Raw genomic sequence first — 25,812 nt, 5'->3', positions numbered from 1 at the left:
GATTTCCTGTGGGCTTGGTTGGACCTACCCCTCACGTGTAGTATAAGCCTGTTCAATGACTGATATATGGGCTCTTGCCTGGCATGGAATTTGTTTTTTGTTTTGCTTTGTTTTTGCCCTAATAGCTTCACTTTTTCCATCCATATGGAGGTCGGGAATTCTGTCGTGGGAGTTCAGGGGTTGAAGACCAGGGTGGAGAGTCAGAAGTCATGAGGCACCAGAGGCTGGCAAGGCTGTGCGGTCTGTTATCTGGGATCACAAAGTCAGAGGTAAGGATGACTTCATCCTCACACAGGGCACCTCCCCACCTGATTTCCGATGGGCCGGGCTTGCCCAGGATCTTTTGACTATGTTTCTCACTGGCTGGAGTCACAAGTTACTTTGAAAAAAAAAAATGCGATTAAACTGTCCCGGGTTTCTTCCTGTGAGGAGTCTTTCCCAGACAGCGTCCGTTCAGGAGATCTGGCTTGCACTGGACTTTTTCTTTGCTTTGCTTAAGTATAGCTGAAAGATTCCTGTTACCATCATCACTGAGAAGATTATATAGATATAAAAAGGTAACAAACCTACAGACTCTACGGAAGAGCTGACCTTTGGGTAGCTCCGGCTCAACCGGGATTCGGTTTTAAGGGCTGCGACAGTTCACCCAAATGCTGTCTTGTGCTCCAGGGAGAAACAAGCACGGGGGCAGAGGGTGGACTGGCGCGAGCGCGCGCGTGTCTGTGTGTGTGTGTGTGTGTGTGTGTGTGTGTGCGCGCGCGCGGAGTGTGTGCGTGCAGGAGAGTGCGTGTGCGCAGGGGGTGCCGGGGAGGTTGCGGCAGAGGCTGCTTTGTGGAAAGCACTTGCGGGCTCAGAAGCGGCTTGGCACCTCCCCTTGCTGGTTACTCGAGGACACCCGACTCTTCTTCACACTCCGTACTTGTCGGTTTCTCGCCGCCCCTACTTCCCTCGGGGGCTTTCGGGTGCGGGGAGCAGCGTGCGGGGTGGCGGCTTCCAGGCCCCCAGGGCCCCGCGTAGGTGAAGGTGAGCACCGCAGCGCCGACGGTGGCGCTCGGAGGGTGGGAGGAGGGAAGGGGCCGAGCAGGAAAGGGCGTGTTGCGCTTTGCGGCTGGCGCTGGGAGCAGCCTGGACTGCGGCATTGTTACCTGAGGCAGCGCCTGAGCCCCGCCCCGCGCCGCCCTGCCCCCTCGCGGTCCGGGGCCGCCCCGGCTGCAGAGACCCGGGAAGAAGCGTTGGTGCTGGAGACAGCGGTGGGGAGCGAGGAGCGCGCGCGCGGAGAGCCGGCCGCCGGTGAGTGGGAGCCGGACGGCCGAGGCAGGGGTGACCGCTGCTCGGGGGCATCGGGTCCCAGACACTTCCCGATTCTGTAGGGCCGAGGTGGAGGATCAGCCAGGACCCGGGGCTGCGGCGCCAAGTCTCGGCTGCCTTCGAGCCTCAGTGGGAAGGCTGGGGAGGTTTGCGCTTCCTCCACACCCACCCGAGTGACTTTGGTGCTTGCGCTAGAGGACAGCGATCGGCCTCTTGAGGATAAGACGGGCTGGCCTGGACCCGCGTCTAGAGAACGAGCTAGGTCACGGGCCGCCTCCGGGTTGGACCTGGCTAATTTAGTTTTAGCTGCTAAGACTTTTGGATAAACTGTGCCCCCGCTTGATCCCCGCCCGGTCCTAGAGCGCGCAACCGGCCAGCGGGGAGCCACGACTTGGCCCTCCGGACAGTGGGTGCGGGGTTGGCGAGGACCGCGTCCGGGTGATGCGGACTGAGGACAAGACGGCTCTTGCACTTGCACACTTGTCCTGGCCGTGCGAAGTTCAGGTTACAAATTGCGCCCTGAGCTTTGAAATTTGGGGAGGAAGCGGGTGGGCTGGTGAGTCAGCTCCAGCCGCTGCGGTGCCCCTAGCTCGAGGACCGCGGGCTCTCGGTTTAATCCTCTGACCAAACACCAGGAGTCTCTCCTCTACATTTTTTCCGTCGTCTCTTCCCGGCTCCCATCTGGTGATTTGCAGTGCGGCCGCCAGGGCTTTCTCCCCTGCGCCCAGGACCCGGACCCCGGACGTGGGGGAGGTGTCACCGCGAAGGTTCGAGGACTGGGTGGAGCTCGCGTTTGCGAACCAGGAGACCCCCCCCTACCCCCGCCGCCGGCTTTGCTTCAAACACTGAAACACCTCCGCTAGTTAGCCCCCCCCACCCCTCCCGGCTTTCTGGAGCTTTGTGCAGCTGCCGGGTGGAGGGGCGGGTACCCTGGGATCGGCGCGGGGCCGGGGGGCGGACCCTAAAGCCCGGGCCCTCCAGGCGAGGGGGCGGGGCCGAGAGACCCCCCCCCCCCCTCCCCCTTGCACGCCCGGCCAGCTGGCCTCTGGGGCCGCGGGAGCGGCGAGCTGGTGCGGCGGCCCCTCCAGTCGCTTCTGCCCGAAGACCGGCGAACGCTCGGCGCTCCCGGGAGGAGGAGGGTCCAGCCCTTCCCCGGCGTCGGCCCTTTCGGCCCCGCTGGTTCCCACACGGCCGGCACTTGAGTCTCCCTGGAGCGCGCCCTCGCCCCGCCGCAGGGGTCGCCGGCGAGCTTGCGCGGCCGTGTGGGAGTCTATCTCCGCGGCGCACCGGCGCCCGCTCCCCCACCGCGGCTCCTGCAGCGGTCCAGATAAAGACGCCGCCCGGGGCTCGTGCGCGGCCGCGGGACCTCCCTCCCGCGTCCCTCCTGCGGCCGCTGGCGCCTCAACGCGCTACCCAGGGATTCGGCGGACGCGGCGCCCCCGAGCCTTCTGTGCGGCCGAGCCGGGGCCGTTTTGGTGAGTGGCTGGGGCGGGACGCAGGACTCGGGGCTGGGGGCGGAAGGACTCGGTGGACCGCTCGGCGGTGCAGAGACCTGGAAAACTACTGTGTCTAGACCTCGCGAAAGAAATCGTGCCCCCGGTGTGCCCCACGCCGAATTTCTTCAGGACCCGGCAGTGTTCAAACATCTGTTTGCACAGAAATTGCCCCTACTGTTCGGCCGTCTGTGACCCCCCTCTACTGATCCATAGTTGTCTTCCTGGAATGAGTGGCGAGCGCTTCCTTCCCTCCCTCTCTCATGAGCATCTTTGGCGCTCGTTTGCTTTTTTTCTTGGTTTTGGGACGTTGAGAGAAATTGAAAAAGCACATTCGAACAACAAGCGTTCTTTCTCTGCTCTCCGGGTGTTGCGCTCAGGGGCATCTGTGAAGTGTTTATGTTGTGCTGCAGATTAAACACGCTGACTGCAAACAGTCTTGGGTTCTTTCGCTGCACGCTGGAGTGCCAAGGTGAAGGGTTGGATGTTGCCAGCTCTGATTTGACTGCGTGGTTGACATTCTGTGTTTAATAATCAAGAAAGGTTTTGAAAGATAGGTGGTCGGGGAGGAGCCTTTCCCAATGAATTAGTGGAGTGAGAGCAAAAATTCCGTATTTTAGAATCGCTCGTACTCTCCCTACCCTTTCTTCTTCCCCAGATTAAATAGGGCTGAGTGTTCGTCTTCTCTCCAAACCTGGCCTACTCTGCCCCGTTTGTCATCAGAAGGGTGTGGGCCAGCCCTTCCTGCTCCCACCTCATCTGTGACACAAGTCAGGAATGAAGGGGAAAGGTTTCCTGGAGGGTTTTCCTTGGCTGGTTTACTTTTGATTATTGTTGACCTAGAGGGTGAGTGAGGTGCTGAGCAATAGGGCCCCACTAACCCTCTTTGAGGAAAACCCTGAGCTCTGAACTGACTTTCAGGAACATGTTTTCCTCCTAAATATGCTGTGAAATGAAATGTACATTTTCTCTCTTCTTCCCTCCCGCTCACTCCCTTTAAGAGAACACCAAGAGCAAAGCAATGCTTGCTGTTGGGCCAGAGGGCTTCGTTGAAGACCCTTATGAACATTCACATTCTAAGACGTTTTGCTTTCTGATCAGCTAAAGACATGGTCCCAGAATCCCCCTATTGAAAATTCACATGGTTAAAAGATGCTCCACGGAGCTACCGCCTCCCTTGAGGGTCCATCACTCAGGCACACCCCTGATGGGTCATGATTAGCACTCAGGGGACTTGAAGAGTTATCTTCAGAACCTTACAGTGACAGCCCTACATTTTACTCAGGGCTGGGCATTTGTCAGCCTTAGCAGCTGCCCTCCCTGCTGCTGAGGTCCCCAACCTGTAGGTGACATGTTAAATACAAACCTGTCTCTATCTGCCCTGGAGAGATCGATGGGACACTTGACACTTTCCAGACAGAGCCAAGGCTAATTCCATTGTCCCTGTTGGCAATTGGCATCTGTGAGAAACAGCAGTGGGTTTAAGGCTCCCGCAATACCTGTGTTCTAGCATGTTTGGAGAGCATGTGTTTGCATCTTTACTGTGGACAGTACCCTAGTAAATCAAATGTTCTTTGTGTATCCTCTGTTTTACTGCCTGATGAGACTGTGGAAAGGGTTAGAATGTCTGTCTGTACTCTTTTTCCAATGTCTCTTTGACATTGGAAATCCCAGCCAAAGGGAAAGCCCTATCAAAGCCCTATTGAAGCTGGTAGTAAAAGCATTAGCATCTAAGCTAATCATTGCTGGAGAATTTATTCATTAGAAGCTGTTGGGGGCCTAGGATCCTTATTTGTTACCCTGGGAAAAAATTAGCCAGACAGCATACCAGCAACAGTGTTGTAAATTTTATTTCGTTCTTTTAACTTTTGAAAATAACATTCTTTCTCAAGATGGGGCAGTGGTTAGAATTATGCCAATGCATGACTAACACCCGTCACTTTTTACTTTGATAAGCTTTTATCTGGTACTTCTGTGCAATGTGCAAGACTCAGACAGACTTGCATCCTTCAGAGCTTTAGTGTTAGCAAAGCAGTGCTGGTGCAGGACCAAGTGTATGGTCTTTCTCACTCTTAGTATCTCTGTATTTGCTGTGTGAGGTTTAACGGTATATCTGTATATATACTTATGCAGCACTGAGTGAGTTATTGCTTTCTAGGATGGAGACTTTTTAAGGTGATCACTTATTCTTGAGTAATCTATAATCGAGTCAGCATATCTGCAGTTGGAGGTGAATTGGAGGATTAGCAGCTCTTCAATACATGAGATATTTTATGTACAGAAGTATTTGAAACTATGTAAGGATAAACTGCCAAGATTACCTGTACAGTCTTGAAAAAAGAAGAGTTCAAATGTAACTATAAACTGTAATTGACAATGAGTCATTTGCTTAAGGGGTGCCAACTATGAAAACAGCCTAGTTATGCCCCTAATGATAATTATGAAAACTCCTTTTAAAAGCCAGTTGCATCTCGAGTGAGCTGTAAGTTGGCTTGGGTAAATAATTTCAGTTTTACTTTCTAAAAAATTATCTAGTGATGATGGCTACACAACGCTTTGAAAGTGCTTAATGTCACTGATGTACACTTATAAATGGTTAAAACGGCATTTAAAAAATCCAATTAGTAGCTGGCAGTGCCATCTTTTACCCACATATAGTTTTCAAAAGTTAAGTATTCAAATGTTTAATAAAAACATTTGTTCTTGTAATTTAGAGATGATATATAACCACTGAGTATTGAAAAAGGACAAACCTAGCAACTTAGAAAGCAAAGAATGGGACTACTAAAGGTATTTTTCTAGCAGCCAGGAGTAACTTAGCATTTTATCTATTAAACCCAATACATATTTTGAAGAAAATGTGGGAAAGTAAAGAGAAATCATATGGACATATGATACTGGTTATTGTTAATACTAGCTAACTATGGTACCCAGGCATCTTGGTACATGTAGTAGCTCATTTATTCTTATGCAAACCGATGAAACAGTATATCTTTATATTATAGACGAGGATACTGAGCTGTAGATCAAATAACCTTGGGTTGCTCAGTCAAACAAATAGCAGAACCGAGATCTGAGGGGGAAAAATCTATTCCGAACTCTCCACTCTTATTCCCAAGGCAATGCTGCCTCTTGTACATGGTTCTGTGCAAAGTATCTGAAAATATTTGAATTAGTGCTATCAGACAGATCACTCCTACGTAATCCAGTGTTGTTTGACCAATGTGTGTCTGTAAGTGTGAGCTCTGACAATGATGTTGTAAAAGGATAATTATACTCAGAAGGCCAGTCTAAAAAAGCCTTTCCCTGTGGCCCTTTATGACCTGGAGGAAACGGTCCTTTTTACATGCCCACATAGTCGGGGTGCTCACTTCATAAGGGTCCCTGCATCTTCAGTGAACCAGTCCTCATCTCTGAAGAAATGTAGTTGTTTTGACCTCTGTTTTCATATCAGGTCCATAACAACTCAATACCAAAAGCAAACATTTAAAGGTCAATAAAAACACAAGCTACTAAAATTAGTCAGTGACTGTGGATAAGGGGTAGACATGGCAGGTATGATACGGACAGCATATCCTCGTGTGTATATGTCTTCTTTGCTAATAATGTCACAGAAGAAGCAGAAGAGGTTGGCCAGAAGTTCTGATTGTTTCCTATGAGTGGCTTAATTAGAATCTGAAATGAGAACATTGGAAGCAATGGGAGAGGTCATGTAATGGATCCCAACCTCCTAATTTTACAAATGACAAAACTGAAGTCTAGTGAGGCGAAGTGATTTGTCTAAAATGTAAGCAGTGCCGCTTGATTTAGAGCCACAACCTTTAATCTTTACATTTAGTGGTTTTTTCCTCTATTTGTGGGGAAGCCCCATCACCAAGTGGAGCAGGGACTTGGTGGCCCCTGACTCCGGGGGAATGAGTTTGGTCACTATTTTATCATCTCCAGATGCCCTGCCTATTACATGCAAGGCAGAGTATGCCCTTTGACCAAGTGATTGGTAGGGGACATGTCCATACTGGTGAAAGGCAGGATCATACACTAATACCTAATGCTTCAGCCATTTGGGTAATTTCCCTAGGGGTTGGGTATCCATTGCCCAAAGAAAATGAGCCAGTTAGTGAACAAGTAGTTTATTCATAAAGTGACCAGTACTTGCTGAACCTATAGTGAGCAGGTTCCCAATAAATATGTCTTTGATTGATTAACGGAAGGTTTCCAAGTTGATTTGTTGCTTCTGCTTTGGCAGCATTTCCAGGAGGTAAAATTTGTTTGGTTCACATTTAGAAAAGTAGTAGTCTCTTTTAATGCTCTTTTGGATGATTGTAATACCCAGCCACTCGACGAGGACTGGCACTAGGCTCTGGAGGGAAGAGCTGGTATTCACATGTTTTCCTGTACTGATTTAAAGTTGTTTTATCTTTGTAGGTTTGGAAGATGACACACAACACAGTTGCCTTTTTCTCTGGCAGCAGACTAGCGGGTGAAAAAGTATGACACGAGTTTGATGTTTGTGTCTGCTTCCCCAAGGTCAAGAAATTATCTCCTTAGAAGGCAACAGTACTATGCATGTTATGAATTGTGTCTCCTTGGTCAGCGATAAAGAAAATGGGAATGTCGCCTCGGCAGCTGGATTCATGATCGGGCAAACCCCCCCACCCCCACCACCTCCACCCCCTCCACCTCCACCATGTCCATACTCAGGGGAGGGTTTTCTGCCCTCTCCCCCTCCTCCACCCCCTCCTCCACTCCCCGGGGTGCCTCCAGTCCCACCTCCCCCTCCAGGACTACCCCCGGCTTCTCACATGAACGGCTACAGCCACCTGGGTAAGAAAAAGCGGATGAGAAACTTTTTTTGGAAAACCATTCCGGAGGAGCAAGTTCGTGGCAAAACCAACATCTGGACTTTGGCGGCCAGGCAGCAGCATCACTACCAGATTGATACAAAGACCATCGAGGAGCTCTTTGGGCAGCAAGAAGACACCACCAAACCTTCCCTTTCTAGGAGAGGAGGAACTTTAAACTCATCCTTCAGAGACCCTAAGGAAGAGGTAAGAACGGATCCAGGAGGGATGATCCTCCACATGCTGCATTGTTTTGTGTTTGGAACGCTGTGTACATTTCAGAACTTGCTAAATCACTCGCAAATACGATAACGCAAGCGAATGTGCTCTGGAAATGTAGAAAGGGCCTTATGCGATGAGCTTGAGCTGACTAGCAAAAAAGTGTAAGAAGCATGCATGCCACATCCTCCCAGACATCCCGGTGGAGTATGACCTCACGCCGAGAACATGCTATCTGGGGCCATCGTCCTTTGGCCTCTCAGCACTGCCCTGTCTCCAACACATCTGCTGTGGTTTCCCCTGGTGGGGCAGTTCTGCTCAAGTCCATATTAGTAGTCTCTGTCGGAACAAAAACCGGAGTTCCTGAACTCAGTTAACTACGATTAACAGGAACTTTCTGAGACAAAATGCCTTTTGTTAAATACACCATTAACTACTCTACATCCTTAAGATTTTACCCCTATTGCAATAAAAACTATGCCTCTAGTTTTCCTTCCCTAAGTGTTGTGAGTTAGTCTTGAATAAAACTATGGCTCTGAATTCAACTATGGCCACTGTGGAATAGATATTTCCAGAAAGCTCAGTGCATAAAGCTAGTTTTTAGATGGATTTTCTAGGAAGCATATTTCCAGTGAACAATAAATGTCGTACTGAGAATAAAGCTAGCAGGTTATAAGAAGTTCACCAAAAGCACAGCTTCAGAACTATTGATTACCATACATATATATTATAGAAACTGAATTAAAAATTGCATTTGAAAGTATTGTTTAGAAACAAAGTAAATTGAGAAACCTCCTCCACTTGCTAGCAGGAGTCATGAGGAAACTAGAGATTGAAAGGAAAGAATGTTGCCCACCGAAAAGAAAAGGGGGGGGAGGGGCAACAAATGTATTATTTCTATTTGTTTTATTTATTTATTTATTTATTTATTTATTTATTTATTTATTTATTTAATGTTTGTTTACTTTTGAGAGAGAGTGTGAGAAGGGGAGGGACAGAGAAGGAGGGAGACACGGATTCGGAAGCAGGCTCCAGGCCTAGGACCTGAGCTCTCAGCACAAAGCCCGATGTGGGGTTTGAATCCATAAGCTAGCCATGAGATCATGACCCGAGCCGAAGTCGGATGCTTAACTGACTGAGCCCCCCAGGTGCCCCCAAATGTATGGTTTTTAAAATCTGTTCTACAGGAACAGAAGAAATAGGTCAAAGATGGAGTGGATCAGGTAAGAGAGTAGGCAGGGCTCTGGGATGGAGTCGCATCTCTCTGCATGATTGAATTCCTGAGTTGACAGTCTTGACCTCTTTTCTCTGTGTGTCCCAGGAGCGTATGAATTTCTTCTCTCCACGAATTCACTTGGGGGTCCTTGAACTTGGTGGTATGGTCCTCTGTTGAAATAGCCAAGAGTCGATTAATTATAAAATGTGGAAATGCTGGGATTGGAATTAAGTGTGTAAAGTAAATTTGACAGGAAGTCTTCAGGACTGTCCCTAGCGCCCTCCCCTGCTGAGCATAGACTTTCCCTGCTCCTTCCCTTTATGTGAAGCCCTTTTATTTCTTAGCGTATCCTTTCAGTATTGGAAAGAGCAAGAAGTCACTTCCTTAGTACCCTGGCCTTTGCCCCAGCGTCCAGCAGAGACTTCTTATTGTACAGCGGGGCACTTCTCACCATTGTTTCCTAGTTCTCTTTACTGAATGTCAGCGACTGTGAAGGAGAGAGCGGGTGGGCACATGTGGAAGTGGAGCACATGTCTCAGGATACCACCTCTGACAGAAGGGGGTCTAGCTCACCAGGTTCCTGGGAAGGCACCTCCCAGCTTGGAATGGGTGGCATCCTTTATAAATTGGAGACCTTTATTTTGCCAAATGATGGTTTGAGGGGCTTCAAGGAACTTGCAGCTTTATGTCTGCAAACTCAAGAGGGGTTAAGAACCACTTAGGGAGGGAAATAGCAGGGAGTATGGCATCTTTTCTGAACTACAGCAGGAGCAGAAATGTCAATCTCTAGGCCGCATCTGAAATTCAGGAATAAAAAGGCTTTCCCCTCATCCCCCTCCACCCCCTCACCCTAGATGCATTTTTACTTTTTTTTTTTTTTTTTGCTTTCACTTAAAAAATAACTAAAATTAAATAATGATTATTGTTAAAATTATTTTTAATTGTGATAAAATACATATTACATTTACCATCTTAACCATTTAAAAATTTTTTTTAGTGTTTTATTTTTGAGAGAGAGAGAGAGAGTACAAGCAGGGGAGGGGCAGAGAGAGAGGCAGACACAGAATCCGAAGCAGGCTCCAGGCTCTGAGCTGTCAGCACAGAGCCCGACGCGGGTCTTGAACCCGTGAACCGTGAGATGATGACCTGAGCTGAAGTCGGACGCTTAACCGACTGAGCCACCCAGGCGCCCCCATCTTAACCGTTTTTAAATGGAATCATGTGGTATTTGTCTTTTGGTAACAGTTTATTTTGCATAATGTCCTTAAGGCTCCTCCATGTTCCAGTATGTGTCAGAATTTTAAGGCTGAATGATATTCCATTGTACGTAGATACCACGTTTTGATGGATCTGGTCCTCCATCGATGGCTATTTGGGTTGCTCCACCTTTTGGCTCTTGTGAATGTGCTGCTATGAACATGGGTGTGCAAGTGTTTTCACTTTTAATACTTGTAGGTCCTAAGCTGAGAGTCGCTAGAAAGAAAAATTAAGTCACCATGACTGTGTAGTCATAAGATAATATAACTCTCCAACTCTTTAGTACTCAGATAGGATAAGTAGTTAGGTAGAGGGATTTAAGTGTATTAGGTAATACTGTCATACAACAGAGGGTTATCCAGAATTATTTTCAATTTTTCATGCTATCTCCAACATGGCTAGAAGTATATATACTTTTTAAAATTTTCAGTAAAAGACTACAGTACATGCTATTTTCTTCCCCCATTAGATTTTCTTCTAAAGAAATTACAACTCAGCAGTTCTAGTTTCCACAAGGCCCGATAATAAATCTTCCGATTTACTTGGTAGTAAGTGGAGCCCAGGGTTAAACGTAATAGTTGTCACCACCTGTCTGTGTGGAATGGACAATACCCTGAACAGCAGGCTTGGCAGAGGGACCCATCCTGAGCCTGGAAACATGGCATCCCAACCTGCCACTACACAGGCCATAATTCTGGAGGTTCAGACATGCCAGAGATCAGATAATGTCCCCTTGAAATATGTGAAATAACCTCCTACAGAAGTGGCCTGCCATTATGTGGTTGACTGCTACTTCAAAGGGCGCATAAAGCATTACAAATAAGTTCCATTACACTCCAAAGAAAGAAGTTGCTAGAAGATAAGGAAGAGCTGGGTTCAGGAATGGCCGGATTTAGGAAGAACAACACTCAAAGTAGTAAATGAAAACATTTAGTACGTGGAGGAGGAGGTTATGAAATATTGCTATCCTTGTATCTCTGTTACCTATAAATTAACTTCAGGAAGCTACAAATGTTAGAGTAATAATTAAAGTATAATCAAGTAATTAGAAATAACAAAAATATATTACTGGAGATAATAATAACAAGAGTCAGCTCAAGCTCCACCTTCTTTTTGGAGTTCACTGACCTCTTCCCTGAGGTGTTCCCTGTCCATCTGTTACTGTGGCTCCCCAGCCCCCTCAGAGTCTCACTCACACTGGTTCGTTGGGTCTGTACCTGCCTCCCTCTAGAATATGAAATGCTCTTAAGGGAAGGGACCGTCTTGGCCAAGTGGTATCTTCCAAAGGAAACTAAAGGTAACTGAGCTGGCAGAACTGAACCAAGGATGCAAAGGGAGTATTTGCCCATATGATACATCAGAATTGGGACTGACAAAGAAAACACAAAATGAATGAAGCCCGAGGATGTAATACAGTGACTACAGTTGATAACATTGTGTTGTATAACTGAAATTTGCTAAGAGAGTGGAACTTAAATCCCTTTCTCCAAAGAAGAGAAAAAAGAGATAAATATGGGAGGTGATAGATGGGGGAGTCCTTCTACCATGTTTACATATATCATTATAAGCATGATGCACGCTTTAAATATCTTACAATTTTATTTGTCAAGTATACGTCAATAAAGTGAAATAAAAAAAAGAAAAGAAGATACAAATGTTGGAACACAATATGATGTCTGTAGTAATATTTACATTAAAAAAATTTTTTTTATGTTTATTTTTTTTTTTTTTTTTAAATTTTTTTTTCAACGTTTTTTATTTATTTTTGGGACAGAGAGAGACAGAGCATGAACGGGGGAGGGGCAGAGAGAGAGGGAGACACAGAATCGGAAACAGGCTCCAGGCTCCGAGCCATCAGCCCAGAGCCCGACGCGGGGCTCGAACTCACAGACCGTGAGATCGTGACCTGGCTGAAGTCGGACGCTCAACCGACTGCGCCACCCAGGCGCCCCTTTTTATGTTTATTTTTAAGAGGGAGAGAGGGAGGGAGGGAGGGAGGGACAGACAGAGAAAGAGGGAGACACAGAATCCGAAGCATGCTCCAGGCTCTGAGCTGTCAGCACAGAGCCCGATGCGGGGCTTGAACTCATGAACCGTAGATCATGACTTGAGCTGAAGTCGGACGCTTAACCTGACCGATTCACCCAGGTGCCCCTGAATTAATCTTTACACTTAACATTAATTAATAATACTATGTAAGAAATAACTGAAATCACTTACTAGAAAAAGAGAAAGAGGAAGAGAGGATGGAAGGAAGATTGCTTTTTCTAAGTTTCTGAGAAGAAATATCTTATTCTCTCACACTCATTCAGGTTATCAGTTATTTCTCAATTTTTGTTATGATCCCAGTAAGTTCTAGAATTCTGGGACATGCTCAATCCAGAACTACAGAACTAGATGAGTATTTGAAATACATTTGAAAGAAGAAAAAAAAAAAAAAACCTAGGTTTTTATATTTTTCCCCAAACCTGGGCTGGAAAAGTACACATAAAAAACCTCAGAAACCAAAAGCTACATCTGTAGAAGATACAGGAAGATTTTTAAAATTTTGCTTTTCAGAATTTGACATGGCATTGAAATAAACACCATTTAGTGGTACTTAAAGTAGTCAAGGAAGCCCTCTTGGACATATTGAAACAAAAGTGGCTTAAAAATTTCTTCTTCCACCTTGAAGATATTATGTTAAGTGAAATAAACCATTCACAAAAGGACAAATGCTGTATGATTCTACTTAATGTAAAGTACCCAGAATGGTCCAATTTATAGAGACAGCAAGTAGAAGGGTGGTTGCCAGAGGCTGAAGGAAGGAGGAAATGGGGAGTTAGGATTTAATGGGTACAGAGTTGCAATTTTGCAAGATGGGAAGAGTTCTGTGGATGTGGTGGTGATGGGTGCACAACAGTGTGAAGGCAGTTGATGATACTGACCGTTTAAAAATGGTTAAGATGGGGGCCTCCAGGCTGGTTCATTCAGTAGAGCCTGCAACTCTTAATCTCGGGGTTGTGAATTTGAGCCCCATGTTGGGTGTAGAGATTACTTGAAAAAAAAATGGTTAAGATGGTAAATGTTACGTGTATTTTACCACAACTAAAAACGAAAAGCTATTTCTTCTCTTTAAAGAACAGGGGAGGCAGATTTTGTAGTAGTTGGTAGTAGATAAAAGTACAAGAATTGTAGAGGGGTGGGGGGCGCCTTGATTAAGCATCCTGACACTTGATTTGGCCTCAGGTCATGATCTCATGGTTCGTGAGTTGGAGCCCCATGTTGGGCTCTGCGCGGACAGCACTGAGCCTGCTTGGGATTCTCTTTGTCTCCCTCTGTCTTTGCCCCTCCCCTGTGCATGGGATCTCTCTCTCTCTCTCTCTCTCTCTGTCTCCCTCCCTCCCTGCCTCTAAATAAACAAAAAAAATAATTGTGGGAGGAGGTAGGAGCACTTATCTGGAGGTTTGCACGAGAGGAGCGGTACCGCCAATCACACCCTTTACTGAGTGCTGCATACAGTCTCAGTGCCTCAGGGTGGCGGAGCCCCCCGGGCCACCCTGGCAGTCTGTGGGGAGCCTGTTCCCCTAGCAGGGCCACTTCACATCCTGGTGGGAAGTCCTCGGGGTGGCACGAGGTGAGCCCCTTGTTCACCAGGGCTGGCTTAACTCTTGAGTGCGCCTTTCATGGGAAAGCCCCTGAGCTCTACAGTACGCTGGCTGCACCTGCTAAGACAGGCCCTGACTTCTGTCCAGGTCCTGCGTCCGTGTCCTGCAGTGTTCAGAAAAGTAGATTACCTTCAACTGGAACTGGTAGGCCGGGAGGGAATCCTTGTTCCTGAGGCTGTCTGTCTCAGCCTGTGCAGCCAGCAAGTCCACTGCTCTGGATGCTTCCAAAACACCACCCGGTCCCACACGCATGGGGTTCCTGAATTGCCCAGCTCTGAGGCGGCAAGCCTTTGGGAAGTAAGATAAGCTAATTTACAGGTGAAATGATAATCTGCTTTAAAGCACTTTAAAGCACTTTAACAGACACTTTTATAACACTCCTTTAGAAGGATCGGATATGATAACCTGTGAGAGAGAGCCAGATTGTGCACTAGGCAAATCTGAGGATGCCAGGAGAGAATGGGACTGTCCCTGGAAGGCAGCCAGTTGTCTCATTTTCCTGTCGTTTTCCCTGGAAGGTGCTCTGTGATGGCCAGCCCAGGTTTTTCTTAGGACTGTTGCTGAATTGTCTTAAATTAGCGACCAGTTTCAGAAGGTTTGCTTCAAGAGGTGGAGACAGTCGCTGCCCCAGGCTGTGGCTGCTCTGTGTCAAGTATGACAGCAGCTCCTGGAGGCTGTGTCAGCTGTGAGAACACGATTTCTCTCCATCATCCCACACAGACAGCTCTGGAGTCTCCAGGGAACCTGGCCAGGCCCTGTGGATGGCTTTCTATAGATCTGCCCCCATTCCTGGAGGAACATCCCAATGTGGATACCCGCCCGAGGCTGTGGGGGAACATTGCCACTTCTCTAATATTCCTGTATCCTCAGCAGTGTTAAAACTCACAGGAACTAGAGAGAAAAGGAACCAGAGAGACCCAGGCTAGCATTTCAGTTCTCGTGTTGCTTTGGGGAAAGTATAAAAAATGACATCTCTGAGGCTCGGTTTCCTTATTTGTCAGATAGGAACAATAAGAGTAATTTCTCTGTCACTTCCAGCAGCAGTAGCTGTGAATCCGTCAAGGGCACAGAGCATCAGAAGGTTAAGGGTGGAGATTGGAGTTGGGGGCAAGAAGTGTGTGCTGAGGAAGTTCTTTGGAAATGTCTGTCACTGTATCAGTATACATGTTCTTACTTGTGGCTTTTTAATTTATGAATTATAATAAGACATAGTTTTCTGTCTTACTGAATTTAGATTCCTCTGTCTGGTGTGGGCTTTCCTCATTAAAGGGTGTTAAGGTTGACAGGTTTTATTCTCTCCCTCTCTTCCCCCCTCTTCTCCCCTACCTTCACACTCAACTTGAACTATAGTCCTTGGGTAGGAGTCCAATAAGGAGCCTGTCCTGATTGCTTGGGAGTTTATTATATGGCTGGCAGGTTATTGCGTGAACATAGAGTAAACCCCTAGGATAGTAAATAATGTGATTAAGATTAGTCTTCAAAAGGAGGCAGCCATACTCTTGTAAAAATTTAACCTTATAGCCAGGAAGTGCCATTAAATTGGGTTAACAGTTCTTGCTGCTGCTTATAAACTTAGAAGCAGGCCCAGAGACCAGGAATTTAATCTGAAACCTGATTCTCTTTTGTTCACAATGAATCACATACATTTGGAAAGGAAGAGAATTATAACAACATTCCTGTTTTAGCTAGTCTCCCTTTACCAAAAACCAGATGAAAAAAATTGCAGCAGTTTTAAGGCTATCTTGCCTCCACGCCTCTTGTATATTTGCTGCCAGAGAAAGAAAAACTTCTGTTTATAATAACAACATCCACCCCACTGTCCAAAAAAGGTTCTGTCTAATTTCTAGTCTGATAAAACCCTGCCCAATTATTGATTTTGGACAGCTAAAACCTATTGCAGCCAAAATCTGGGTTTTGACAGTACATTAGAATAGCACCGTATTTCATTAACTCAAAGACGCCATACATTGTAAGATACCTCCTGATTTCAGAGATGTTAACATGGATCTTAGACTTGGTGAAAGACAGCACAAGAATTTTCCTTTATAAATTTTGAGTAAGTAAAATTTAGAAGACTTTCTTACCTCCTCCTGAAAGGGCTATTGGACATATATATTCTTTTACAATGAAAAGAAATTTTTCTTTTTGAAAAAAAATTAATTTTATTACATTTCTGAAAATAACAGTATTGGTCCTTCTATATCCCTAAATCAGGGTTGGGACTCTGCAATATCTTCAGTTATTTTTTACTTTCTTAGTTTAAATTTCATATGATCTTGCTATGCTAAGACACCTGTTTTTCAAATTTGGGCTTTTATTATTTTTTTCTCTTTCTTTCTTTTTTTTTAAATATAATTTATTGTCAAGTTAGCTAACATACAATGCATACAGTGTGCTCTTGTCAAATTTGGGCTTTTAAATGCAGGCTGTTAGTTATTCTAAGAGGAAATTGCTAAATTAAAAAAATTTTAATATACATTATTCATTAAAAGTCATGTAAGAGGGGCACCTGGGTGGTTTAGTCGATTGAGCATCTGAATTCAGCTCAGATCATGATATCACTGCTTGTGGGTTCGAGCCCCATGTTGGGCTCTGGGCTGACAGCTCAGAGCCTGGAGCCTGCTTCATATTCTGTATCTCCCTTTCTCTCTCCCCATCCCCTACACTCTCTCTCTCTCTCTCTCTCTCTCTCTCAAAAATAAGTAAACATTTTAAAACTTTTAAAAAAGTTATATAAGATTAAAATAGATATGTATGGGGCGCCTGGGGTGGCTCAGTTGGTTGGGCGACCAACTTCAGCTCAGGTCACGATCTCATGGTCTTTGGGTTGGAGCCCCATGTCAGGCTCTGTACTGACAGCTCAGAGCCTGGAGCCTGCTTCAGATTCTGTGTCTCCCTCTCTCTCTTCTCCCCACCTTGTGTTCTATCAAAAATAAACAAACATTAAAAAAATTAAAAATAAAATAGGTATGTATAGTTATTATAGTCAAGGAAATATATCATTGCAGAAAATTTGGAGAGATGATAATATTTTAATGTTTGCAAAGCTGCATTAGGTATATCGATTAATCACCAGATTTACATATTGGAAGTTATTCTCTTATAAATTAGTGTCGTATTTTGATAGGTTTTAATTCTCTCCTTTCCTCCAACTCTTTTTATTTGTACTTTACTAGTCTTACGTGTGTCTATTTTTTTCAGATTACTATCTTGGATGCAAAACGGAGCATGAACATTGGGATATTTCTTAAGCAATTTAAGAAGTAAGGTTTTTGCACATATTTGCATCTTTAGTCTCATCCACACTGTCAGCATCAGTCTGGGTGTGGCTGAGCTGAAATTCAGCTTCTAATAAAAGCAAAAGTCATTCCTCATACTTGTATATCCTTGTTAGATACATGGTGTGATGAGTACCCAAGTGTCTGTCATTCTCTGCTGTTTTCCTGCATGAAAACAGAACCTAGTGGCTTGAAGTACAGGGAGAGTTGCCTAGGGGTGTCTGTTCAAGCCTGTCATGTCAGGGAATTTATAAATTCATCTGTAGTGTTGCCCCTCGAGTGGAAGTTGGACTGGTGAGTCAACAGTGGTTAAATGCCAGTGTTCTAAAGTGGAAAGGAAAGGCTCGCCAGGTTTCCATGTGACCAAAGGGGATTGCTTTTCTTCACCCAGAGAAGACCCCCAGTGGTTGCTGCCTTTCTGGGATGCCCAAGGATGGGCTTCTGGGTGAAGAGCGTGTCAACATCCCTGCTTTCCCTGGCAGTGGGGCTCTTGTGATCACTGACACAGCATGTCCCTCAGACTGGGAAGAAGGCGGGATGGCAGGAGGGTGGAGGTGATTTGTTTTAATTTCCACTGGCTTGTGTTTCTTTGGCACTTCAGCAAATGTGAAATGGAATCTGATTAATTGTCTTTTCAAGGTCTCCTCAGTCCATCGTAGAAGATATTCATCAAGGAAAGAGTGAACATTATGGATCAGAGACGCTGCGAGAATTTCTTAAGCTTTTGCCAGAGTCAGAGGAGGTAAGGAATTTGGCACATGAATTTTAGATGTTAGGAGTGATGATAAAACCTTAACATTTTTCAGAGTGTCAAAACTCACATGGGAAGGGGACTCTGCTACTCGGAGCCAGAGTTTTCTCACCTAAAAGTAAAAAGTCACCTAAGAGAGGGAGTGTAAGTTGTGGAGTTAGGGAATCTAGGTTTAAACTGGAGCTGTACCCTTGCAAGTTTCCTAACTCCAGTGAACTCAGTTTCCACACCTATGCAGAGAGGATGATGGTGCTTGCCTCGCTGGATTGTCAGGATGCTGAAAGCCTAGCTATGCGCTGGATGTGGTACTCGGCATGTGGGACCTGAATATGAACTTTGGTTTCCTTTTCCATCTTCCAGTGATGGTTTTTGCCTAGGCTGTACCCAGGTTATTTTATAAATACATACACTTTTTAAACCAAAAAGTAAAACGAAACCGCTTTGGGATGGATATGCTCTAAAATTTTGGAGAGGTAGGTAAACTGTTAATAAATGTCTAATTGACTAAAAGGTGAAAATTGCTGTGATAGCAATATAGTACTACAATATAAAGTTATTGATCTTTTTTTTGGACTGAATTAACTGTTGAATGGTTAGGAGCTTGATAGAAAAAAACAGTTTATAACATTGTCATGTTGCCGATTATTTTTGAAGAAGGGGACCCTGAAAAACTTCAGTAAGAAATTACATGAATACATATGCTTGCAAACATTTGAATAATACAGAATCTTAAAGTAAAAAGTGTAAGTTATCCTTTCTACACATACCACTGCTTCCTCCTCCCGCATCCCTCTCTTCTTCCCAGACATAATTTATGGAATTCGACTTTAGTGCCATTGATAACAAGAGAAGTATATATCTGTAATTTTTCTTTTATATCGATCAATGATAAACTCACAATGCCAACTTGAGGGTCTTACGAGGTAACTGGATATTCTAGGTGTATTTGGTAACCTGAACCTCTCTTTCTATGTCAGGTTTTCTGTTTGCAAATTAAGTGTAATTTATCTAAGCTAAGATTAATTAACAGCATTTATTAATGTTAGTGGAGGGTCTTAAAGTCCTGAAGGGAAGGTACATTAAATCATAATTTACCCTGGGTCTTATATGCTAAACAGTCCTTAGTCTTTTTCTTTTTCTCTTTTTTTAATGTAAAGAATGAGAGTCCCAAAAACCTTTAATGAGGATGGATAGGATTTAATTGATTTGAATTTTAAAAGGATTGAGTTGTTCTCAAAATCTTACTCCTGCTTGGGCTTTTTTCGTGCCTCCTCCTTAGGGCTGTTCTGGTTCCCACTCCTAACTGACCTCATCGTTTATTTAAGTGAGGATCAGATTTGATAGTACATGTGAATATGCTCTAAAAAACTCTGAGTTTCTAACTAAATGGAGGTTAGGCATGGGGGAGACTGCCAGCTTTGTGCCATGAAGAGCTGGCAGATTAAGTACAGTTTTCTTAATGTCTTCATTTCTGATTTTAAATTCAGAGGTGATTAGAGAATGCAAAGGCTGTGGAAGACTCTGGGATTTTTCAGAGAAGCAGCTTAGCTGTCAAACCTCTCGTATTTAAAAGAACCCTGCTTTTTGAGTTGTGTGTGGGATATAATTCAAATGTGTGGTGGGGGGGATGTTAAGGGCAAGATGACGAAAACCCACCCAGGCGCTGCCCTGAGTCCTGAGGCTTTCACTCACCCCCAGACAATTAGCTGACCCCGGAGACAGTGTCCTGCTGGGATGAAACACCGCCCTGGGATCCTGACAGGCGTCCCAGCCACTGAGCCAGGCTGCAGCTGCTGCTCCCTCCTCTGCAGGGTCATCCTCAGTCTGAATATCCGACAAGCTTGGTCACACTCCTTCTTGTTTACATTACTGACTCTTGGCTTCAGTTCACCACACCCTCCACACTCAACTGGGAGCTTCCTTCAGCAGGAACACCCTGACAGTCCCCCGGGCATCTTGGCGCCCCTCCCTAACCCACTCTGGGGCTCTGCACTGGCCTGGCCAGGGAGTCTTAGGGAAAGCCGAAGCCACCTCATGACCAGTGCCCCCTGTAAGGCCTTGTTGTGAGTACTGCATGGCCTCTGGCACCACCCGGACCAGGGCCGACCCCAGAGTCTTGGTGGAGGGTGGAGGATGGGGATGAGGCCAAGAGGGAGTCAGTGCCAAGTGAGAGAGGTTTAGGAATGTGGCAGAAATATGTTAATAAATGCACAAGTGTCTGCGTAACTGCATGTTGCTAAGTCTGTGGTGTAACGTTCTGTGCTCGTTTTTTGCACAAGAAGGGACTAAACATTTATTGAGTGTCCCCATGTTCCAGGCACTGGGCAGGGCAAAATCCAGTCGAGCGAGATAATGTGCTCAAGTGCGTCCATAGCCCAGTGCCTGGCACATAGAAAGTCACTAAACCATAGCTGGGATTATTTAGTGTGTCTCTTTCATTTAATTCTTCTAGCAACATTGTAAGATACTCCTCATTTTACAGAGGGGAAACTGAGGCTCACACAAGTTAGCCAGAGCCCATCTAGTGGCACATAGTTGATAAGCCGTTGAGGAAGGTGGATTTGCGCGTGATTTGAGCCCACAACAGTTCCTTCTGCTGCGCTCCACTGCCTCGCTTTGAGGAAGGAAGGGCAAAGGTTCTCAAGACCCCGCCTTGCACCGCACTGGCTTCCCAGCCTTTTCATCGCCCCTACTTTCACAGAGGACCAGTGTGAGTGTCACTTGAATGATACCGTAATCTTATCAGCATGTTGAAAATACGAGCGGAAACAGCCCTTTTCTGTCCCGCATTCTCAGCTGACAAGCCAGCAGAAGGTTAATTTGTTTTCAGGATCTCTCTGCCCTTCACCACAAATCTTTTATCTGGCGTTGTTTGTTCATCTCGCCTTAAACTCGTAGTTGAAACTTGCAGAGGAAGAGGGTAGACCCAGAAATAAAAGCAGTGGGAGTGGGTTCTTTGTCCTGAAAAGTATTCCTGTGCCCAGAGAGGGGACAGGGAAGAGGCTTGTGTAGGAGCCGGGAGGACGGTGGAAGGGAGCCCTGACCCAGCCTGCAAGCCCTTCCCTGTGTTGGGGCTGGTGCCCCGTCCCTGCATCACTGTCAAGGATAAAGGGCGGGAAGGTGGTAGAGATTTTCTGTTCTCTCTGGCATCAGGTTGGTTGCGTCCTTTGACATTTTCATCACTTCATCCCTACCTTCTTTGCTGACTCTGCCCCTGGGAGGGGAATGACAGGGGGGAAGCCCCAAGGTCTTCTGTTGGGTGAGTTTGTTGGTGGGAAATCTTGCTATTTCAAGGCCATGTGAGTGGAATTAGATGGGATGAAGGAGGTCTGCCCTTTGGAATGTGTGAGTCTTAAGGAGCATGCTGTTTGCTATTAGGACAGAAACCGGGCACAGCCAGGTCATAATGAGAGTCACTTGGCTCAGCCAACAAAATTATGCCTAACAATGTTTGATAAATGCTGTTTGATGATGACGAGAATGCACAATAATTATAGGGTTTGTTCACCTCTCTTTTACCTCCCTACCACTGCGAAGGTACGATAATCCCTCTTAATGAACATAAGGCTCATTTTGAAATGGAACTAAGAACTGTATACATGGCACTTAAATTCAGGACTATCTTTCCATCACCATTCTCTTGAAATCCATAAACATTTTTTTAGCTCTTTATACAAGTGAAGGAGATTAATCATTGTTCAGTTAGAGTTGAGCACATGTTTAATAGAAATATCTACCAAGTTGATTTAGCATGACCTATTCCTATGTTTTAGACAGAAAATTGTGCTGTTTTCAGAAGCTTTGCACATGCTGCATAGATGGTCTTACAAAAGGTACAACCTCAATCTGCCCCTGCCCATATATAGTGAACTACCAAACTCTAGTTCACAAGGGATCAGGATTCATCCTGTGGCTTTCTCGGTTCAGCCAGGCACTGGTTTGGGTTTAGCTAAACCAGAAATTCCGTCTGCCCTTAAACTGAGTATGGCTAAAAATGGTAAATTCACTTTGGGGCCCTAAAGGTAGGGGAAATAATGCAGTTTGATAAATGGCTATTTTCTGCCCGGTGGGGAAAAAAAACCCAAAACCAAAAACACCACAGTCTTAACCACCAGTGAGTCTGCACTATTACGTTTTGAATTTTCAGGTAGTTGATGTAGCTACTTCAGCTTGTGGATCTTTGCAGATTTTCCCTCCCCTGTGTTTTGGAACTGTCGTTTCCTATTTTCCAAGAGACAGAGACATCATGTTATTTTTATGGGACCCCCCCATAACCCAGGGGATGGAAGAGAGTAGTAAGCTTTATAAAGAGTCCTGAGAGATGGTAGGTGCTTATTGGCAACAGTTAGCTGCAGAGATAGGCCGTCTACTTAAAAGTAGTCCCAAGGTTCTACTTACCGTAAAGTATTTTTGTTGGAAGATGCTATACTACTACAGGGGACGTAAAAGAGTTTCTTCCACTGGGTGGGTCCCGTTTTCTATGTGAGGAAGGCATTGACTTGCTCTGATGCAGTTTGAGAACTCTCTCTTTGCTTCCATCCCCACCTGCTAGCTGTTTGGCTATGTTCCCATGTCAGAACTCTTTTGTTTTTCTTTGCTATGGTTGAAGGAATAACTTTTAGTTGAGTTTAATGTTTTACAAGAGTAATGCATGTTCATTGTAGACGTGAGAAAATAAAAATGAGCAGCAGAAGAAAACAATAGTCGCCTTAATCCTATCACCCGTGTAAGTGGCCCTTTTTAGTCTTTTGCCTGTGTATAAGGTGTGTACATGGAGGGTGGGGGGGTGCATAGTGGACGCTTTTTAAAAAATTTATAGAAATGGGATCTGACTGTATATATTGTTTTATTACTTGATTTTTTTCATAGGGGGAAGTCTTGACCTTGACCTCAGCTGCTTAAGCCATTTTCCTTTTTACCTTCCTTCTGGAGAGCCAGAGTGTAGTGGCCTCAGCACACAGTATCCCCTTCCTATAAAGTTACTCTTGTGGAGGGGGACTTGGGCCACAGCAAGGTCGGTTAGCACTTACCCAGTCAGAATATTTTATATCCAGAATACCCAAAATATTAAGATTTTTTCATTAAGAACTTAGAGGACCAGGGGCGCCTGGGTGGCTCAGTCGGTTAAGCGTCCGACATTAGCTCAGGTCACGATCTCGCAGTCAGTGAGTTTGAGCCCTGTGTCGGGCTCTGGGCTGATGGCTCAGAGCCTGGAGCTTGCTTCCGATTCTTTGTCTCCCTCTCTCTCTGCCCCTCCCCCGTTCATGCTGTGTCTCTCTCTGTCTCAAAAATAAATAAACGTTAAAAAAAAATTTTTAAAAACAAACAAAAAAAGAACTTAGAGGACCATGTTATAATGGTAACCCAGTCTTTTCTGTCTTCTCCCAGTGATCTCCCTTCCAGATTATAACTTTACAGAAAATTTTCATCCTTAGATCTGACCCTTTAGTAACCTCCCTGAGGATTCCTGTGGCTCCGGTTCTGTGGTTTGATCGGGATTGTTTATACCCACAAACGTGACACAACTCTTCTCTTTCTGATTTGTTTGGTTTATCTTCTTTCAAAAAACAACATAGTAAATGTGGTGATTGCCTTTTCTGTCTTTTCTTGGACCTACATTTTTGATTTGAATTGAGCACTGAAGTCTCATTTTCTTAAAGGAATTTTAAGACGAAATTTAAAATAATGTTACCTTTTAATCATAAGTTATTTTTTTGTCTGCCTTCTTTTCCATTTGTCTTTTAGATAAAGAAATTAAAAACATTTAGTGGAGATGTGTCCAAGCTGTCGCTGGCAGATTCCTTTCTGCACTACTTGATTCAGGTGCCAAAGTAAGGATAATCCATCACTCTTCTTTTCAGAGTAAGGTTTTAAAATTAATGACATAAAATTCTACAGTTTTACTTTTTATTTTTCAGCTATTCACTTCGGATTGAAGCCATGGTGCTAAAGAAGGAATTTTTACCTTCTTGTTCTTCTCTATACACAGACATAACAATTCTAAGAACTGCTACAAAAGGTAAGTGAATGCGTGATGCTTCGTGTAATTTCTTTTTATTAATTTTGGTAGCAGTTTATTTTATTTTAATATTTATTCTTTTCTTACTCGTTTTTGAGAGACCGAGGGAGACAGAGTGCGAGTGGGGGAGGGGCAGAGATAGAGGGAGACACAGAATCCGAAGCAGGCTTCAGGCTCTGAGCTGCCAGCACAGAGTCCAATGCAGGGCTCGAACTCACAAACCGTGAGATCATGACCTGAGCTGAAGTCGGATGCTTAACCGATTGAGCCACCCAGGCACCCCAAATATTTATTCTTTTTAGTAAGCATTCTTCTCTTAATTTTTACAAATTCATTTACTTTTTTAATTCCAGTGTGCTTAATGTACAGTATGATCTTAGTTTCAGGTGTGCAATGTAGTGTTCAACAATTCTATACATCACTCGGTGTTCATCATGACAAGTGCACTCCATAATCCCTATCACCTCTTCCTCCCATCCCCCCACCTACCTCCCCTCTGGTAAACACCAGTTTGTTCTCTGTAATTAAGTCTGTTTTCTTGTTTGTCTCTTTTTCTCTGTTTTTGTTTCTTCCATTCCACATATGAGTGAAATCATGTGGTATTTGTCTTTCTCTGACTTATTTCACTTAGCATTATATCCTCTAGATCCATGCATATTGTTGCCAATGACAAGATTTCATTGTTTTTTATAGTTGACTAATGTTCCATTGTATATATATATATATATATACACCATGTTTTCTTTATCCATTCATCAGTCAGTGGACACTTGGGTTGCTTGCATATCTTGGCTATCGTAAATAATGCTGCTATAAACATAGGGGTGCATGTATCCCTTTGAATTAGTGTTTTCATATATTTGGGGTAAATACCCAGTAGTGGAATTACCAGATCATATGGTAATTCTATTTTTCAGTTTTTGAGGAACCTCTGTACTGTTTCCCACAGTGGCTGCACCAGCTTGGTATTAGCCTTTTTTTTTTTTTATCTTAAAAAAATTTTTTTTAATGTTTATTTCTTTTTGGGAGACAGAGTGCAAGCGGGGTGGGGCGGAGGGGGGAGGCAGAGAGAGAGGGAGTCACAGAATCTGAAGCAGGCTCCAGGCTCTGAGCTGTCAGCACAGAGACTGACACAGGGCTCAAACCCACGAAGCGCGGGATTGTGACCTGAGTGGAAGTCGGACGCTTAACCGACTGACCCACCCAGGAGTCCCGGTATAAGCTTATTTTTAAAAACTATTCAATTGATGGGGCGCCTGGGTGGCTCAGTCGGTTAAGCGTCCGACTTCAGCTCAGGTCACGATCTTGCAGTCCGTGAGTTCGAGCCCCGCGTCGGGCTCTGGGCTGATGGCTCGGAGCCTGGAGCCTGCTTCCGATTCTGTGTCTCCCTCTCTCTCTGCCCCTCCCCTGTTCATGCTCTGTCTCTCTCTGTCTCAAAAATAAATAAAATGGTGAAAAAATAAATAAAAATTAAAAAAATAAATAAATAAAAACTATTCAATTGAAATTAGAAGTGCAAGCGCCTAGATCTGCTACACCCTAAAAAGGGAAATGAGATATTACCTGGGATGACAATTAAGGTTTATTTCCATTTACTTTCCTCCCTAAGTAATTAATTGATTAATTAGTCAATTAATTAGCCAATTAATCCATCAGTGAGCATATTATCCTCCTGTAGAAGAAGGTTTCTTTCATCCCAAGCTTCAGAGTAAGCCTTGCTGCTTGCAGCTTGCTCTTCTTCCTCTCCCAGGTCAGCTTTCTCTGACTATGCAGTGTGTAGTGT

General features: G+C 44.9%; 1 protein-coding gene across 4 annotated transcripts in view; it reads left to right on the top strand.

Moving 5' to 3' along the window:
- The first annotated feature begins 215 nt into the window (after positions 1–215).
- Positions 216–25,812, top strand: part of FHDC1 (FH2 domain containing 1) — a 42,770-nt gene continuing 17,173 nt past the window's right edge. The window contains exons 1-7 of one of the 4 annotated variants that reach the window (XM_042983752.1): positions 1,215–1,290; positions 7,227–7,289; positions 7,584–7,849; positions 17,183–17,244; positions 17,899–18,001; positions 23,756–23,841; positions 23,929–24,029. In XM_042983752.1, the coding sequence (XP_042839686.1) occupies positions 7,604–7,849; positions 17,183–17,244; positions 17,899–18,001; positions 23,756–23,841; positions 23,929–24,029 (598 nt within the window). In that variant the 5' untranslated portion in view covers positions 1,215–1,290; positions 7,227–7,289; positions 7,584–7,603. Of the gene's footprint in view, positions 270–1,214; positions 1,291–2,722; positions 2,784–7,226; positions 7,850–17,182; positions 17,245–17,898; positions 18,002–23,755; positions 23,842–23,928; positions 24,030–25,812 lie in introns of those variants that run through there. The other 3 variants (XM_042983751.1, XM_042983749.1, XM_042983750.1) reach the window with 3 other exon arrangements.

The sequence above is a fragment of the Panthera tigris genome, chromosome B1, assembly GCF_018350195.1.
Source record: "Panthera tigris isolate Pti1 chromosome B1, P.tigris_Pti1_mat1.1, whole genome shotgun sequence".
NCBI lineage: Eukaryota > Metazoa > Chordata > Mammalia > Carnivora > Felidae > Panthera > Panthera tigris.
This window is presented reverse-complemented; position numbering and strand designations above follow the sequence as displayed.